Source organism: Oratosquilla oratoria, chromosome 43 (genome assembly GCF_046742065.1).
Source record: "Oratosquilla oratoria isolate Oo_2021 chromosome 43, ASM4674206v1, whole genome shotgun sequence".
Lineage (NCBI taxonomy): Eukaryota > Metazoa > Arthropoda > Malacostraca > Stomatopoda > Squillidae > Oratosquilla > Oratosquilla oratoria.
The window spans coordinates 34270063-34289851 of record NC_134819.1 but is presented as its reverse complement, the minus strand read 5'-3'; the positions used below and the strand labels follow the sequence as shown (position 1 = coordinate 34289851).

General features: G+C 38.0%; 1 protein-coding gene across 6 annotated transcripts in view; it reads right to left on the bottom strand.

Annotated features, from left to right (window-relative positions):
* Window positions 1-19789, bottom strand: part of LOC143021917 (putative transporter YutK) — a 62050-nt gene that overhangs the window by 10212 nt on the left and 32049 nt on the right. For 3 of the 6 annotated variants that reach the window (XM_076179776.1, XM_076179774.1, XM_076179775.1), the window contains 4 exons: window positions 6464-6653; window positions 2245-2508; window positions 1998-2102; window positions 651-725 (listed from right to left, as the gene is read on the bottom strand). In XM_076179776.1, coding sequence (XP_076035891.1) covers window positions 651-725; window positions 1998-2102; window positions 2245-2508; window positions 6464-6610 — 591 coding nt within the window. In that variant the 5' untranslated portion in view covers window positions 6611-6653. Of the gene's footprint in view, window positions 1-650; window positions 726-1997; window positions 2103-2244; window positions 2509-4810; window positions 4955-6463; window positions 6654-12756; window positions 13121-18769; window positions 18916-19789 lie in introns of those variants that run through there. The other 3 variants (XM_076179778.1, XM_076179777.1, XM_076179779.1) reach the window with 3 other exon arrangements.

The window sequence follows — 19789 nt, the reverse complement described above, 5'->3', positions numbered from 1 at the left end:
TAATATTTAGTTTTAAATTCACTTGTGGTTTCAGCTTTGGCCACACAAATTTATAGCTGTTCCAGGAGTTTATGCAACTGTATGGAGAACTTTCTTGAATTTTTTTTTTCCAGTTTGTTCTTATAACCTCACAACTTGGTTTTAAACCAAGATATATATTTCGGCTTTACTTCCTTTAATCAACTGAATACTACTATCAAATCAGCTCCTGATCTTTCTTTCGACGATGCCAGATACAATGTTTTAATTTTCAGTCTTTTAGACCTACAGCTGACATTACCGTATTTGCCGGCGTACAAGACGCGTTTTTCCCTAAATATATAAAAAAAAATCCCTGCATGTCACGATATTGTATTTCATGCTCAGAATTATAAAATTTTCTTACAAAACTATTTCACCCCACAAAATATTCTCGTAAAATAAGGCTGCGTCTTATGGGACGCCAAATACGGTAATTATCACTTGTGAATAACTTTACAAACTCGCAATAGTTAGTTTATGTGATGGCCTCGATTAATTGTCTTATCCTCGTAAATTGTCATACATAGTTTAAAGTATAATTTCAGATTGCATGAATTATTATTCCTGTGATCAGCAATGAATTATAAATCACAGGGAAAAATGAAGTAGGTTGTGTTGAGTTAACTTACTTGGAAGTAGACGAGTCCAATTGCTACAAAGAGAGTAATAATGATGAGAAATCCTGCACCATCACACCAGTAATTCTGTAAATACAAATATCTTGGTCATCCAGCTGTAAAAATTAAATTTTCGGAATATGTGTGTAAAATTTGACAAGTCAGGCCATAGACTATATTGATGACTGTTTAATGTTGCGAACTCCCCCCTATCAGAAGGCTAGGACGGTGCCGCTTTTAGAGGCTTTTGTAGCGTTCAATTTCAATTAACATGCCCTTGGTCCAACTCGCTGGTGGCTGTTTCGAACCGCCACAAGTAGTGACAATGTCAGGAATGAAACGGTGTACATAGGTTGCCCAGAAAAAGGGTTCACTTTTTACTTAAAAGTATAAAGGTAACCTTTGGGGAAATGTGTGTATATAGAAACGAGTAAACGCCAACAGCCGGTTAAGGGACCATTTCATGCCAATGCTGCACTTATTATCGAAGTTTATCCAGTTCTATAATGTCAAAATTATTTGGTATTTCATCATGAAATATTATTATTAACTTCAACAGTGGAATATTTTAATCTACACCATATTCCTACTTGAAGGTATGACAAGTAGACTTTTTAGACAATAACTGAATCCACTCCTTGTAGACATGACAAAATATTGTTCATTAATACAAGAAAAAAAATAATAATGTAGGACCAAATCCAATAAGATATTGTGATCATAAAACGAGCGTTCTGGAGTAACTGAAAAATAAGGTAAATAAATGTATAATAAATGAATAGTCCAGCGATAGAAAGGCCCAAAAGAATGGTAGAAGGACCTTTGCTAATTTAGGGAGATGGTAAATTGGTGCGAGGATGGAAAAGTAACAAACCATTTATGCCTTTACGATACAAAACTCCGTGACGTCCCTTTTCTTTTGGATCTCTCAGGTCAAAATTGTGTCAGGTTTAAAAATGTTTAGGTGTCTCGTATTATTAAATATTTGACATCTGGATTGGATCGCGTGAAAGGCACAAGTGATTTATTCCTTAATATATAGGTAATATGCACAGGTCATATTACACAAGATATTGGAAAAAAAAACACAGGAAAGGAATAAAGAAATAATAAATCGGGTATGCAGATCACACCCATTCTCGTACTTTCAATAAAGCAACTGGCGTAAAAAGTTTATCGCTACATTTAGCAGATACCTGCCAATAGCGGTTTAGCTGTAGGTTTCCAGCTAATGAATTTCAATGCAAGAACTATTATTATTTATAGAAGCTAAGCCTTGGTGATAAATACAAAATAGAAAAGTAGTGTACAAGTAGTGGAGTAGAAGTGGAGAATTATAGATTATTGGTATAGTCTTACCTCAGTCTTCTCTTGGTTTGTGATCAAAACTGCGATGAAGTAGATAAAATACAAGACCAATAGCAGCACGCTGAGTGCCAATCTCCACGTTCTACCTCCATCCTTCTATTTTAAATAAAATAGATTTACATGAATAATGTATAGAAATTTATTGAAAATAAACCAAAACTTTATTATTTTGTTCATGAAAAAAAGAACGAGAGTTTGCGCAATTGGCATCATAATCCATTTACGTTTTGCGACTTACCCCCATAACATCAAGGACAGATTTTTTGTACTTTTGGTAGTTGGGAATGTACGTTAAAATCCCATAATCTTCCTCGTCGTCGTCACTGTCGCCGACTTCACCCTGCTCAACATCGTCTGGGCGTTGTTTTATGACTTCATCCTCGTCCATTACTACCCCTGACTCGACGTCAGAAGGTACAGGGTATTTGCTCGCCTTCACCCAGTTCTCTTTTCCAGGAAAATATCCATCGTCCGACTCGGGAGCGCATGGTTTTTCTTTATCCTTTAGGACGGAAAGCAAGTTTGTGTGAATCATACAGTAAATGTCGACACCTTGAAATATTGTATATACATGCTTTAACGTATTCAACATGCACGCTAAAATAAAAATTTACTGTGTAGTGCATATATAAAACATACATGTACACACATGTATATGTATACATATGTAGTATGCTCATTATATAATTACGCCTAGTCATGCAGACGAGACAAGACCACAAAACACTTATGTATACATCGTTAGATACGAACATAAGCAGGACACTGAGTCATCACAGAACACAGACGACATACATGAACAAATTACTACAGAACACAAGACGCCACATTTTGTTAGGAACAGAATATAAAATAAAGAAATAAACAAATTGATAAATAGTTAAACTGATTAGATAAATTTACATAGTAAATAGATATGTATGCTGTACATGAAATTATTCGTATTGTCATTCATGCATTCATCACCTGACAATATGAGATTGTTCAGAATTCACTTAACCAGTGATTGCGGCCTTCACCGACCTGCACCATCCGTTGTTACACGCAGGTTGTTACACGCGCTACTGTAGCATATATAATATTGACATCTCGTCCATTCACAGGTGAATAGTTTGAGAATTGTTATTTGTAGCAAATACTGGCGCAATATTGATATTTTTTTTGTTTGATGGCTGCTTAGAAGCCTAAACTTTGTTTTCTTTGTCAGGATCGATGCTAGCCGTCTCTCAACTAGATAAAATAGTCTGATAGGTATGTATTTTGGGAACTAGAAATTACTACAATTTCGTTAATGTAGAAGTTAGTAAATAAACAAATGAACAAATAAATTAACTAATAAATGCATTAATATTTTTTTTATTAAAATCTCTTTACTGGCTGATATTAATTAAACAATACAAATACCATGTTGAAAAAAGAAGATGGCTGGCGACCCCAAGTATTAGACTCTTTGGGTCGTACTTATTAAACCATAATTAGAAAGTAAAATCTAATCTGGGTTTCTAGTAACATTTATCTGGTTTATTGGCTTGTCTATAAAATATACTGGTAATTTTTCATGTGGCAAACCTAAGGAAGTTAGTATTAAGAAATAAATGTACACGTGGTTTGGCAAAAGTAGCAAAGATGATGTGGGTCTGTATTCAGGAACTTTGCATACCTTCCCCATCGTCAAAATGCAAGCAACGATGTACGATAATGTCATTTTGTAGTCAGGTTTACAGGCCAATAAAGGTTTGTTCCATGGAAAACGACATTTCAGCAGAGTTGGGCGCGTTACCGAAAAATCTGGGCTGCATTTCAGTCAATGCGTTATCAATTTTAATTTCCTTAGAGTGGTCCGCGCTACTACGTTTGTGCGTGCGTGATTCACCATGGTCTTGGATCACGTGTTAGACTCGTGATCGACAGCTATTCCCCTCGGAAGAGAGCTCAGAGCTCATATATGACCGATCTATGGGTAATGCTGTGACCTTACATGCACAAACACACCCAACTCTCTGCCCATGAGTTGGAGTAACGATTCGCAGCGCAGCGATACTGAAATTATTTCAGCTGTACGTGTGAGTATTACATATATATATATATATATATATATATATATATATATATATATATATATATATTATATATATTACACACGCGCGCGCGCGCAATAACGCGAAATTAAAATAGGTATTGCACCCCAGATTTTTCGGTAACGCACTACCTGTCTGACGGTAACGCGCCCAGCTCTGCATTTCAGTATTTATTGTTGCATGCTGATTTTAACCGTTTTTAGAATTTCCCAGTCACCCATACGTTTCTGTTCTAGTATAACCATATATGTACATTACCAACGCTAGACGAAGCATTTGGTAAAAAAAAAATGTATCATCGTCTGCAACCACGCTGGCACGTCTTCCAACTGGGCAGGAAAGGTGTGGGTGGGGTGGTGGGGGTGTCAAGGTGTTTTCCACGTAAATACGTAGTGTGATTATCTGGAGTTAGTCATAGAATTTATAGAAGTCGCTACAGTAACGAGTTATTACTGGTATTTTAGTTTGGTATGTTTCGTACACATTATGTAACATGCGTTTCTCGCACGGAACGGCCGTAGTGAAAAAACTGGGCGAGTTTTATTTAAAAAAATATCACGAAGAAAATCCGGTTGGCAAGTCAGCTTCACAGCTGGAGAAATAATGGTGACAACTTTTGTTTGTGATTTAAGAAAATACACCAATTTTAACACCAGAGCCGTTACAAGGTGTATACATCGGTCACACAAAGCACATACGAGCAAGGCGTATGATCCAATCAGATACCTCATCATCTTCCAGAAAACTGGACATGTACCGAGGAGGAATGAACTTTACATGACCTCTATAACGGAAGCGAGAATGTTGCAGGGGAGGTCGGGGGTAGGTACGCCAAGAACGGGAACTGGTACCCATGTCAAGGCTCTAGAGAATAGACAGATTAGCAGAGCAGGCATAGAAAATAATGAAGACGATGATACAACCCAACATAATACAACATGATACAACCGCGCGCGCACGGTGTGAAATATCGCCAAAACAAACAAATATTGGAATAATGATAAAAACTGACAACAAAATGAAAATAAAATTAAAAGAACCAGTCGATTTACATGAGCCATCATAGCAAAGTAATTTATATTTCACGAGTTGGAGTTATCGAAAGCTTAATAAGCAGAGCAAACTGTAAAAATAGCTGCTTTCATGACCGCTGTAGCGGTAGTAAATCTAATAAAGGGTATAAGTAAATTGTAAAATAAATCCAAACAAGAAAATAATTAAATAAGAAACATAACTAAAATAATAAAATAACGAGAATGTATAATACGAAAACTACGGTATCACATGCCATACCAAGTTCGTTCATATAAACTGATAGACTTCTCGTATTCGTCTCTCTCATTATGCTGTATGCAACTCAACAATCAACGCTAATATCATACCATCTGGGGCCAATAAAGTTTGGAAATGAATAACGTAATGGCAAGCATATCGGACCATATTTGTGTCTTTTAAATATTCCAGTTGCCACAGTTGACAGCATTACAGTATAAGCAACTGCACTGGCTTGTGTGCATCCAATATTTGGTAATCTTGAAAGATGTGCCATCTTGAAATGGTAGAACACTGTTCAACTGAAATTACGTGCCGCAAGGTCGAAAATACAAATGGTTATATGACTAAAATTTATAAAAAAAATATTGAGACAATATTTACAAAAAGTCTATTTAACACGTTCTTTAAGCTTTATACCAACTGTAGGTGCTCAACTGAATATCAACGACAAAATCTTACCAACCCGACATAAGATTTGTATAAAATGGTCTCCGAAAATCGGGATACGTGCAACCAAGCGGGAAATTTATTCTCCCTATCTGTGCGTCTTGACGCCACATTTTGTTTGGTTAGCAGATGTTGTGAAAATGTTCATATTTTTTACAATCTAATTTTCTTTTATTCGTTCATTTTTTTTTTTTTTTTTTTTTTTTTTCCAAGATCGCAGGATTCGTAACTGCCCGGACCATATCAGGTTTCTGACAACGATTTAACGAATATCCACGAAAATCGACATATCAAAAATATCAAACTTAGAAACTGATTAAAATAGTGGAGCAATGCAAAAAGGTTAATTGTTTAATTGTATCTACAATATTAGAACCTAAAAAGTTAATCTTAATTTTTTATGAAATATATATAAAGATGTTATCTACTTGCCATTCATGCTGCCAGGCGTACGATATCAACCGATAGATTTCGTGCTCCCGTTACTCTCACAATTCTCTACTTATTCTACTTAATCATGCAAACTTTACAGCACTAGTTACATTGCATTCTACTTTTTACAACTAGTGATGTTTGCAGTTTAAATATATTTTTACTATTATTTACAATATATACAGGAATTAACCCACCTAATGGCGTGCATAAACGTATTAGTACCTCATTCATGTGGTTCTGGGAACCGTCAGGGGGAGACCCGTTGGAGACTGAATCTTCGTATGTCGGCGGCTTGTTACAAATAGTATCATCTTCATCGACTTCGTGTTTATCGTCAAAGGCAGGATTGACAATACCTTTGTCATCCATGATGATGCTTCAAGGACGAGTCTTCCAATATCGACTCAGGATCCTGACAAAGAAAATAGATAAATAGAACAAAATCTCAAAACAGTGCAAGCATTCTAAACAAGTAATAAACAGGAAATACCTGAATGTTGATTTTTTTCAATGATAAATCACACTCCCTCCCTCCCTCCCTCTTTTTCAGTTGGCTCTCGGATCTGTTGTCAAGGACTCAAGGTTATGAGCAACCTTAAGAAGCTCACAATACTCTGTAGCCAGTGAAATAATGACAATTACACAAAGGAAGACTGCCGAGGAAGAAAATTGTCGTCACGGACACTGCAACGACTGGAAATGTTATGCCCACTTGACAAAGATGAAAGAAGCAGGCAGGATACATTCCAGTCCTTAAACAAGGCCGGAAGAAGGTGTTTATCACGGACCCAGCTAGAACCTTACTCCATTAATGACGCAGTTGGCTAAATTGTCTATATACTGCTTGAGGTTATTTTCTCTCGTCCGGTACCCATTTACGGAAAAAATATTTTCAGTTTTAATATTATCAACTCCCTACAAAATATTTAAGGCTTGTGTTGAGAGAGGGAATGTTTTAATTTTTTTTGTACGCTTCTCATATTAGGTACAAATATTCGTGGATCAGTGATGTAACGATATCTGGAATTCTAAAGTCAAAATATCGTACTCCAACTATCCTATTTGTTTTCCTCGAGGCAGAATGAAATACAATGCTTGGGTGTTTTAAGTTACTGATGGTTACATCAACATAATTTTCATTCTTCACTTTAGTCTAACAAACTCTGATTTCTTAATTTCTTCAGGCCACGATCCTAGCGTACACCCCGACCACCACATCAACTTACCCAAACATATGCGAACACACGCATCTTCCTTCAGGTATTAGATAACAGGTAACACTAGACCATTTCCATTATCTCGTGACCCACGAAGTGGTCTGCCGTGTTGTCACGTACTGAATGAAAACATTCAGCATATACCGGAAGTTGTCCACTACTCCGAGTAACATGGAATATTCTAAATGCATATTGCTTTTTTCATTAAATTGTAGGTGACATGAGTATTTGTTATCCATGTAAAGACAAGAAGAGACTTGTTAAACGATGGAAGAAGTACAGGCAAGTGTACGCATTTAAGAAATAAATCTTAACCCAACAAACATACCCATTTGTATATTTTTGTGGGGGTGAATTTACATTTCGCCTTTACTTTTGTCTTTACAAAGTCTTACTGTGATGGATAAATTAGGTACAAATATATCCATTTTCGTTTGTAATTATCATTTGTTTAGTATGTTTTTCAGACTCATGATTAGGTATTTATACACAAAATATGATATTCCAGGACGGTGGTCATTCAGAATGGTCAGCAGATAGTCATACACAGACATCCTTTGTCCACTGGTAGAGACAAATCTTGTAATCTTGAACCTAATTGTTGTGAGACTCCTTATTAAAAACACGGAGTTGTAGACAACCGACCACTCGTTTATTAATAAAGACCTGGAGGAATGACAGGAGAGGTATGCGAGATCTAACTTGATAATGGACTTGTCCAGAAGATACTGGCAACTGCTGTTGGCAGCGTGCGGGAAAAACCGAAAGAGACGCTTGTATTTCCAGTATATATATTTTTTATAAATCCTTCCTGAAACTAATGTAGCGTTACTGTGCAATCGTACCGTTACTGGACGATCGTGTCAATGCATTTGAACGAGTGAGTCGACAACAGGAAGTAAAAGCAAGTGACCCCACACTACCCGATAAAAGGTTAATACAACAAATCCTGTAAAGGCCAGAGACCTACCTTGGCACTGAATAAACTTGTCAGACAGCTGCCAGGAAAAAAAGAATGGGGTGATGCCTTCCGTATTTGAAAATTATTATTCTCGTAATAATCCCCGTTACAAATACTGGCAGCACAAATTTTAACGTGGCCAATATTTTAGCGACTTCAGTGGCGTCCATATAGACCAGAATCGCTTGTTCTTTTATGATCGGGTAAATTTTCCCACTCAAAAAAAAAAAGACACCTGATTATTTTTCATTTTCTGTTATATCACTGACTATCACTTCCATGCATTAATGTCTCGTAGGACAGAAGCACTAGGTATTGCTAACAAAATTATGATAGTTATCAAGCCACGTTTTAGAAATTATTCCATCTTAGGTCTTTCCTGAATATTTCACAACTTTCTTATCTAACGACGTGACGTCATCATAGATTCCAGAACTGAAATGTGACAACGACGAAGTTAAACTAAACAATGTTATGCATATATATTCATTAAAGCCTATATCAGCTTAATACGAGCTTGGGTATTTATTAAAGATCAAAGTAATATTCATCGTTAAAGCAATATTTTAGGCGAATTACATGTATGAACACTGAAGAAAAAATAGGAAATGATAAATTGTTTGAACCTGAGGATTACTGACCTACTATTCCGAAATTATTAAGTAAATCTGCGTTAGATTTGAATAAACGAGTAGCGTGCACAGTGTAGGCGACATGACGTCAGAACCACCCAAGAACTTCCAATATTTTTTTTTTATTTCTATTTTTCCTCCAATGGAAGACAGCGTGTTTGGTCACTATAGTATTCATTGGTAACTAAGTTTGGAATGAGGAAGCTAGTAATCACATCGCTGACGACCAAATATGAACCATATTTTTTCACGGAACTCTGGCAGTTTGACGCCAAGGCTAATGGGGTTGTCACACTGGGATTTTTACCTTCAACCTCCGATTAATCGGCGGTACCGCCCACCTCCAGAAAAATTTCCTCCGTAAAATCACTAAGGCAAACTTTGGTTTAAAAAAAAAAATCCTCCAGCATATCAGATTACTGCAAGTCTGCTCCAACAGAGGAAAAACACCCCAGTGTAATAACGTTGCAAGTTGAAAGCACGAATAGTTTGTTGTCTGGGGTCTTTCTCCTCTTTTTACTAAGTCAACCGGAACCTCCAAAGAAAATCACTTTTTGCTCTCATCACAGTCGTCCCTCTCACTTCTTTCTACATGTACAATACGAAAATTCTTCCTCAATCCATATTTGGTGCGCCTCTTTCTACCGCCTCGGCTTACTTCACATCCTGATCCTCAAGATTGATTCACATCATCCACCCAAACTTTTCCTTGGTTTCACTTGGCCATCACAAGCGGCACCACTAATGCACGTTTTCTCCGAGTACATCTACTATCATCATCCTCACCACAACACTATTAAACCACCTCAAGTTGGTTTAGTTTTTTTAATGTTCTTGATGATGATGATATGGTTTAACGTCGCAGACAACCCCTTATCGGTGGACTAGGATGGTGCACCTCACAGAGGGCTTTGTAGCGTGGAATTTAATGAACCATGCATTTGGTTCAACTTCGCCGGTGGCAGGGTTCGAACTGCCATCCTCTCGACCTTCGCCGCAAATAACGACGCCGTAACCCGCTCAGCCAAAGAGCTTCTTATATGGATTTAAATTGAACAAATATTGGTTTAAGAAGTAAACAAGGAAGAACTGGTTTACTAATAGAGTGGTTAACGAATGGAATAGACTTTGGTATCGTGTAGCGAGAGTTGAAACGATTGGTCGTTTTAAGAGATGATTGGACAACTTTATGGATAGGGATGATAGGTGGCAAGGGACATGGAACTGCCTAGTGTAGGTATTATGGTCTCTTGCTGTCTCTTCTATCTTTATGTACTTCAGTATGTTCTCGAATACTATTGCTCCTTTTGAGTTTTGCATTATCCTCAAACGTTTAGTTCCACTGATTCAATAGTACTCGTACTTGCATTTACACTTACAATCAACTTTGGTTTCATATATTACATTCATTTTTACTAATAATTATTAGTTGAAGAGGGCATAAGACAGGTGGGTGGGATTGGAGTGTGTGCGGGCTTGACCACCTCTTTTAGAAAACGGAAGAAGCCATTACTATATAGATACATACGTACATAGCTTTCATATAGATACCTTTTCATTTCCTTCATGTCACACTCGGGAGATCTTTTACCTCGTCCACCTTCCTCAATCTTATGGCCTGTCTCTTCCACCCCTTTCGTACCATGTGGCGATTTTCCTTTATCCTGTATGCCGTCCGTGGCATCTTCTTAGGAGGGATAATGTCATAGACTATCTCTAACGACTCGCAAACCTAAAATACCTGACTGGTACTCGGCAATTCTGTTCACCTCCCAGCCGCTTCCTAGGTCAATGAGTAGTCACGCGGCCTTCACCTCGAACAACAGGACCGTTGACCTCTTGTCGTCTAGACTTTCCCGAAGAGAGGTCGACTGCATTCTTCCCAGTCTCAGAGTGTGTCCATTACAACAGTGTAGTAGAATGAGAGACGAGTCTTGAGGAGAGAAAGGAAGGGGGTGAAAAAAGATGAAGATAATATTATATATATATATATATATATATATATATATATATATATGTATATATTATTATTATTAATATATATATATATATATATATATATATATATATATATATATATATATATATACATGCTGAATACCACAGGGAAAAGAAAAATTCTTTTCTTTTCCCTGTGCTATTAAACATATCGGTGTAATCACGTTTGATTTGTGATACTTGTGCATACATACATATTTATATATATATATATATATATATATATATATATATATATATATATAATCCTATTAGCAAACAACAGACTAACCTGGCAAATCCCAAATGAAGAAAACCTCGTAGATATTTTCACCGTTTGAGGTAATTGTATACTATCAAATGCCCAATTGAAATACCTATTCTTTTGTTATGAACATATACTTTTTATATTCCGTTTTAGGGTTGTCACTGGTCGATCCATATGCACCGTCAATAGAAACATTGTTTGTGGAAATATATTAAATGTGCTTGGATATCTCTGATGTGCCATGGGCCAGCTTCGAGTGTCCTGAAATCTGCATTATCACCACCTCGGAGAGGACAAAGAAACAACGTCATCATTGGTACTTCGCAGGTAAGCGAAGCCACTAAGGATGTATTGTTCGAGGCACTGTACAAAGGCTGGGACCTTTGTGACGCCTTTGTAATCGTGCTGTCTTGAGGCATAACCCCCCCCCCAAAAAAAAAAAAAAAAAAAAAAAAAGGAGAATCGGCCATACTTACAAAACAACCTCCTTGCCCAATGACACTTTCCTTTGTTCGGAGTCCACAACTCAGCCAACTAAAATCGTCAAGTAGGATAAAAACTACGTTTCATTGTTCGAGAGAAAAAGGAAAGATAGAGGAGAGAGGGGAGAGGAGAGAGAAGAGAAGAGAGACTCGACTTGTCTAAGGTCACCTGTTGTGGAATCCCGACAAACAAGTCGACTGTTAGGAGGGAAAAAAATTTACATTCAGGCAGTGTGTTTCCAACGCCTTCCTGGACAGGGCAAGTAGAGATGTTTATGCACAGATTAGAGTAAATACAAAATTGAAAATAAGTTAATAATATTACGAAAGAAACTAATTAAAAAATACCACGAGTAAATGTATTTACTTGAATCGACTCCCAGGAAAATGCATACAAAATATTAAACTCAATCTTTTTGTTTGAACAGTTTCTTTTTCAATATGTTTTTCTTTTCGCATAGGCTTCGTGTATTTATTTTAATACCAGCAGCACCAGCATGCCTGGGCAAAGGTTCAGGAATAGGAATAGACTTAATTTTAAAAATTATACCGTGACTTCTCAGTCAGCTTGGAAAAAGCGATTGCGATGTGTAGACACGCCTGTATTTGCATTGAATCCTGCCATGTATATTCAGGGTAACCATGTATTGATTTTTTAGATATGGTTCCAATTTATGTAGTTTTGTATGCGAATGTCCTTTAGGAAGGACAAGAAAACAAGGGTAGAAAAAAAGTTCCTCATTTGGGACAGATTACAGTACGACAGTTTTCTGCATCTGTTCCCAGATACCAAGATTGCACACATTCACGTGTAGATAATATGATTTCTTCAATTGAGAACAGTGTTGGACTAAAGCAATTATATAGATTTATGTTATGCTGTACAAGACATCCTCTTAGATGAAAATATAAATGAATAAATAAATAGATAAATAAATGTGCAACCGAACTGCATCCAGTAATACCAATTTTTCTTACCTTGAATTTCCCACCTCACCGTTGTCAGATAGCACGACGCTTGTTTGACAAAACACTGTTCTCGATTCCTTTTCACGGTCAATAACACTCGTATTCAGGAAATGGCGTAGTTTTCTATATTTTCTTTAAAATTCCAGTGAATGGTTATCTTCGGTACAGCCGTTCGATTAGTTTTCAAATCAATGTTCGAATACTTTAAAAAAAAAACGAACTTTCGATCAATAGGTTCGAAGAATCTAATTAACTATCCCTTAGCGATAAATCTAAACGTGTTTAAATCGGTCTGAGATGAGTGTCGAACCACTTGAAAACAATCCGAATGCGCAGATCAACAACTTCAAGGTCGAAAGGTCTATTGTCGTCTGAGCTCTCTCAGACACGCCGTCGTCTTAAGTACCATATTCTCACGTGCTTATTTGAGCGCACTGGTCTTCCGGCCTGGAAATGACGTAACATCAGCCTAGAAAATCCGGCGGGTGACCATCACTGGTAGGGTTTTCCCGTACCAGCGGTTTCTTACTTCCGTGGGCGTGGGATTGTAGCGGAGAATAAAGTGGAGGGATAACAAAAGGGTAAAACGAAAACAGAAAGAATGCTGGCAGATAAGGGTGATCAAAGAATAGTTGGGTGGTTTGGGCATTTGGAAAGAACGAATGAAGAAAGACTAGGAAAAAAAAGAGGTGTGGAAGGCAGAGGTGGATGGAGTGAACTTACAGGGATTACCGAGAAGAAAAAGGAGGGAAGGATATGAATCTGTTTTCCTTAAAAAAGCGTAGACTCAGAGGTGACTTGATACAGGTCTTTAAAATTCTGAAGGAAATTGATAACATCAAAAGTACCCAAATTTTCACACAATGAGAATCAGACAAGAAACAATGGTCTCAAACTGTCCGGAAATAGATTCAATTTGGAAGTGGGTTGAAACAACTTCGCCAACCGTGTAGCTAATGAATGGAATAAACTTCCTGCAGAGGCAGTGCATTGTAGTTCATTTCGAAGATTTAAGAATCATTTAGATAAACACCTAAGCAAGATGCTGTAATGATTATCATTTACTTTATATTATTTGTTTTTGTTTTGTTATCATTTGTGTTTGATTCTCGTTTATTGTTAATTATATGTCAATTTATTATTATTCACTATTTACCTGTTTGTTTATTATTTAACTATACCTATGCATTTGTATTTTATTTACATTATTATAGTTTTTATTTATTCATTTATTATTATTATGATTTTTTCGCATCCGACCTAGATATGGACCAAAAGGTCTCCTGTCGGCATGCTCCGCCTTTGTAATCCTTTGATACAGGCAGGCCACGAGAAAAAGGGGAATGTCTGCTCAGCAGGGAAGAGAGAGGGCAAGAGATAGGTGAGAGTTAAGAATGGCGGCGATAGGTCAAATAAACTGACATGCAATGAGGGGATTTCTGTTCGTCTTCTCCAATTACTCGCGAAGTGACGCGGGAAGAGGATCATCATGCAATGAAGTGATGGTGGTAAAACTAACGAGTATTGGATGAGTGTTGAGTGGATATGTGATGGATGAAACGTGGGTGCATTCCTTGGGTGGACATTTCCGCTGGAATGGGGAAAAACAGGTAGCCTATGTAAATGTATGGATTGTGTGTATCTGCCCGTGTGTGTGTGTGTATGTGTATGTGTGTGTACGTGCGTGTGTATATGCATGCTTGCACGCACGTATCCACACGTATGCAAATATGCATGGATGTAGATATTAAAAAACACGTATTCCAATGAAAACAGTGTTTGCTCTTTGTTCAAACATTGTTAACTCTTGTCATCCTTAATCTGCTTCAGTTCACAAATCAAACGACATTTGTTAAGCAGATCTTTGCTTTACAAAATCTCGGGAGAAAATATATCTAGATTTTTTATTTATTACTCTAATGCTCAACAGTCACTAAATAATCTGTGGCAGATTTGAAAATCGTTTCAGCACGTACGTACGAGAGCATTTCCTGCTCATTCGGGTGACGTCATGTCTGTTAAAAGTTGAAAAGCTGACGACTTCACAGACGTTCTCCAACCGTTGTTGATCTGCTCAAAGACTATTTTGATTGCAGCGACTTGCTTATCGGACAATACATTTATATATTTCCATGAGGTGGAATGGACGGGGGGATGGGGGGTGAGGTAATATGTGTGAGCAAATTTTGACGCAGCCCGAAGGGATTTCTCCCCGTCTTCTTCTTTTATGCATGGGGGGGGGGCGGAGAGGGGGGGTCGCCGATTTAATGAAGCGGCCTTGCTGTGGATGTGCTGTGTCTTGTGACACTGCTTCTGACCCAGGGCAGTGGACAAGGTGCAGGGATGACCCGTCATCCAGGAGGTGCTAAGATGAGAGGGAGGGTGGAGAGGTGTGGAGTGTATTCAGGGATGGAATGGGTGGGAATGATTTTATGCCTTTTCCTTTTTGGCTACCTCCCTTGTAAGGGGGAAAAAGCCTTGGTATATGTATGTACTATAATTAGTTAAAGAATTACACCAATGACAATGTTTACCGAAATAAAAAGTTAGATACAACAAGTAAAGGCTTTTTTAACCCCTCAACGCCATTTGATTCTATTCGTGAGGGTGGGGCCTCGCGCAGAGGGAGGTCCACCTCGATTAGCAACGTGTGACGTGGCCCTTGACAAGTGCTCTTCTTGCAACTGCAGTAGACAAGAGGTCTGGCGGACGGGTCATACATGTCTCAGAGGAACGGTGATGACGACTGCAGTGACGACGGTGGTGGTGATGACGATAACTGTGATGATGATGGTGATAGTGACGAAGAAGATGATGGATTAGGTTGCAATCGTGCACAGGTGGTAGTGGCAGTTATGACAATTGAAGTGTTAGTGCATACGACGTGCTTGTGCAAGTGTTGATGTGTGGTGTGGTTCAAGAAGGGAGCTTTGCTGTCACGACCAAGTATACGATCAAAATGAAAAAAAAGGAGAAAGAATGGGGATAGGAGGAGGAGGATAAAGAGGAAGAAAAGTTTGGGAAAGATAAAAAGGTGAGAAAGAAAAAAAAGGTGGGAAAGAAAAAAAGGTGGGAAAGAAAAAAAAGATGGGAAAGAAAAAAAAGGTGGGAAGAAAAAAAAAAGGTGGGAAAGATAAAAAGGTGAGAAAGATGAAGAAAAGGGGGAAGGCAGGAGGAGGGGAGGAGGAACAGGAGGATGAGGAGCAGGTGATGGAGATGGAGAAGGGAGAGAATGAAGAAGAGGAGAGAGGAGGAAGTGAAATAGGAAGAGAAGGAGGGAGGAGGAAGACGAAGGGAGAGGGATGAAAAAAGAGAAGGAAGAGGAGCGTAGGTGGGAAAAGGCGAGGGGGGAGGGGAAGAGGGGAGGAGAGAGAGAGAGAGAGAGAAGGGTGCGGGGCAGAGAGGTAAATTGTGTTTGCAGTAGCGAGTATCAAACAAGCAGACAGGCAATCATTCCACGTAACAACTCGGGAGCGCCGACCGACCGACCCGAGGAGGTGACGTAAGGGGCAGTTCCCTTGTGACGCAAGAAGACAGCCTCCCCCCCTCCCCCCGCCACCTCATCCCCCCCCCCAAGTCACGTATACCCATCCCATCTGCCATTACACGATGCATCTCGTCCTCTTGTGACTTTCGGCGATATTTTTTTTTTTCCTCGTGATTCATCCAACTTTCATTATATTTTACTTTTTGGGTTTGTTTGCCACTAGTCAGTTTCAATGAGCAGAGGGAATATTCCTCTGGCTGAGGGAAGCTTAAACAGAAAACGGCCCAATTCCTTCCGAACGAGATGACACTTCTCCTTTTAATCTCACCGTCACCAGGTTATTTTATTCAGTCTAGGGCATGTCTGAATGGATACACAGAACGTTTTACTCGAAGGGTGTAGAGAGAGAGAGAGAGAGAGAGATAGATAGAGATAGAGAGAGAAAGAGATCGAGTGTGTGTGTGTGTGTGTGTGTGTGTTGCCTGAACAAGCCACCGGGCGAACCGAACAATGTGCAACCATACTTGGTGCTTACGTGTGATGACTTGCCTCAAGCCTCCAGTTCAGAGTCCGTACCCTGGGGTTTCGAACTCGGGTCATTTGTGCGTGATGTAAGAGCGTTAGTCCTGAGCCACCCTGTATACCATGATAAAGTCGAATGAATGGGGGAGGGGAGTGGGGTATCCCATTACGTCTGAGCAAACAACTACAACCCTGAAGACAAATATACCTTTGGTTATCAGGTGCGGTTATTCGCCTGCCACAACCAATGGCAAAAGTAGCAAAGATTTCCTTCTCGCGTAACTGAAAAAATTGTTTCTTTAATGGTGTAGACTTGTTCTCTTTTTGTTTGAAGGGTTGTCACCTTAACGAGTGATAAATTACTTTTTTCAGTAAACCATTCCCAAGTTAGAATCAAAAGAACGTGGTTCTAAATACGGGAACTAACCTAGAGATACTGTGCATATAAACTCACAATCAGTTTCTATAAGACTGACAGATACTGCCAATTATATCCACATTCAGAAATTTGTTTTTTCTAAAAAATAAAAAATAAATTGAGACTTCGAGCCTTCTGCTTGTGATATATTACAAAGGATTACAAGAGAATAGGATATAGACAGGAGACCATTTGGTCCATAACTAGGTGGGATGCTAAGAATAAATATTTTTGTCCTCATTTCAGGTCTTTCAGGGGCGAAAGCGATGCAACCGGTACAAACAGAAAAAAAAAAAAAGAGGAAGAAGATGAACAAGTATCTATTTTCATAGTCGAAAGGATGCCGGTTTCGAATTCGCTTAGTTATGGGTTCGAATCCCGCATTCCTCTCCGCTTCATTAGCAGTGATTATGTGATATCTGCGACAACAGTCCCCAAAGTGCACGATTGTGCAAAGGTGACGGCTTCGGCCGCAGCCACTCAGCGCTTCCTGGCGTAAGCTCCTCACCATTTCCTAACACTGTCCTAGACTTTCGGTTTAACTTTAATAAAATTGTTCTTTTGTTGATAATTTAATAAACAAATCGTTAATTGTGTACAAAAATAAACAATTTATTAGATAAGAAAATAGAAAATGGCAAAAAAATTAAATAACTATATACGAACATAATTGAATAAATAGACAAAAAGGTTAATGAAAAGTGGCAAAATATATACCTAAACTTACACTCATTATGCACAACAAATTTTAAAAATTTAGTCACGGACCCCCAGAACAAATTTCAGATTCTAACAATGCTACGACGTGGTCGGTCGTTAAGACACAAACAGCATCGGTAGTACCAAGATCTAAGAATATAAGGTCTAACCACTTCCGACCGAATTTCGAGGGAGTTGGCGCAGCGGGCCCGTGAACGTCACCTGGCTGTTCAAAGTGGGGTTAGCGGGTCCTATAGCTGTCAGTTGAAGCTGGTCCGTCGTTCGAAAATGACGTCGCCTTCGCTCGCACTGCTCCACGCAATTAGTTATATTCTGACAAATATTATATAAAATATATATATAAATATTATATAAAATATATATATAAATATATAAAATATTATAGTTCCTGTCTATATATATGAATATATAATATATATGATATATATATATATATATATAATATATAAAATATTATAGTTCCTGTCTTCCTTGGCGTTTCACAGTTTTCTTCAGTGTATCACAAAGAGAAAATGGACTCAGCCAAATGACGTCAGAAGCTGCGCAGAAGAATGTAAACGGTCTGACCTGTATATTTAGACCTTGGGTAGTACTACGAACGACAAAAGACAAGCGAGTTGAATTTGTGGTGTGAAAAACAGGACAAAAGAAATCTTAAGCGTTTCAATAGTACAGTCTTCTGAAGTCGTCGACAATACCGAAACGCTAAAAAAAAAAAAAAAAAAAAAAAAATATATATATATATATATATATATATATATAAATAAATAAATAGATAAATAAATAAAATTAAATAAAAAACAAATACATAAAATAAGAATAAAATAAAATTAGAAATAAAATGAATAAATAAATAAAGAAAAAAATATTCTCACCCCAATTCTACTCGACAACACTCGTTACTACAAGGGGAGATAAAACAGAATTGGCCCAAGCCTGTCAAGAGCTTCGACAACTTCCTTGTCACTCACAAGAACCACGATACGATTGTAGCACAAGGCGCACACCACCAACTATATAGCACCTCCACTCTCCCTCAAATTGAACAAACGCCTCTCCTCTCGCCCTAAAGGAGTTCTTGAGGAAATGATCATCTCATTAAAAATGACGTTCCTCGCTTGCAGCCATTAGTTTCAAGAAGAGGCAAATGACGTTGCAGTGACTCACGTGGGTTTCTGACGTCAGTGACAAGAGGAAAGGGTCGAGATTGCAGTGGTAGAGACGCGCAAAGTACTCATAAAGATAACGCACGCAGACGTACGACGCAGAAGCTTAGTATGTCATACATTTTATATTTGCGATAAAATCTTATCGATGAGGCAGATTTTTTTTATTTCAGAATAACTGCAATTGGCAAGTTAGCATAGGTTTTGGAAAGGTTACAAATAACCTACTGCTTTACTCGTGGAGAGATTATTCACCTAAAGGAAATAAAGATCTGAGCTGCTGTCAAGATACGTTTATCCAATGACGTAACGGGTGATACATTTTCTCCTCCATTATGCAACGAGTTATAGAGCATCTTAGATAACTTAATCACAATTGGTACCAATCCATGTCATTCATCCTCGTAGTAAAGATATTGGTCTCAAATTACTTGTTAACATGAAAGTATTTTGATTAAATTACATTTTTTAGTCAACATTATTAGAAAGAAATAATTTTACATTAATTTCGCAGCATAAGAATAGAAGAATGAAGTAGACTGCAGGAGACCATAAGGTCTACACCAGACCTGTCGTCCCTATACATAAACTTGTTTAATCTTCTCTTAAAAGAACCGATTGTTTCGGGTCTCACTACTAAAACTATTCCATTGGTAAACCAGTTCTTGCAAATTTCCTTCTTAATCCTAAACTTGTCCAATTCATATCCATTGCTGTTCTTGGAAAGGC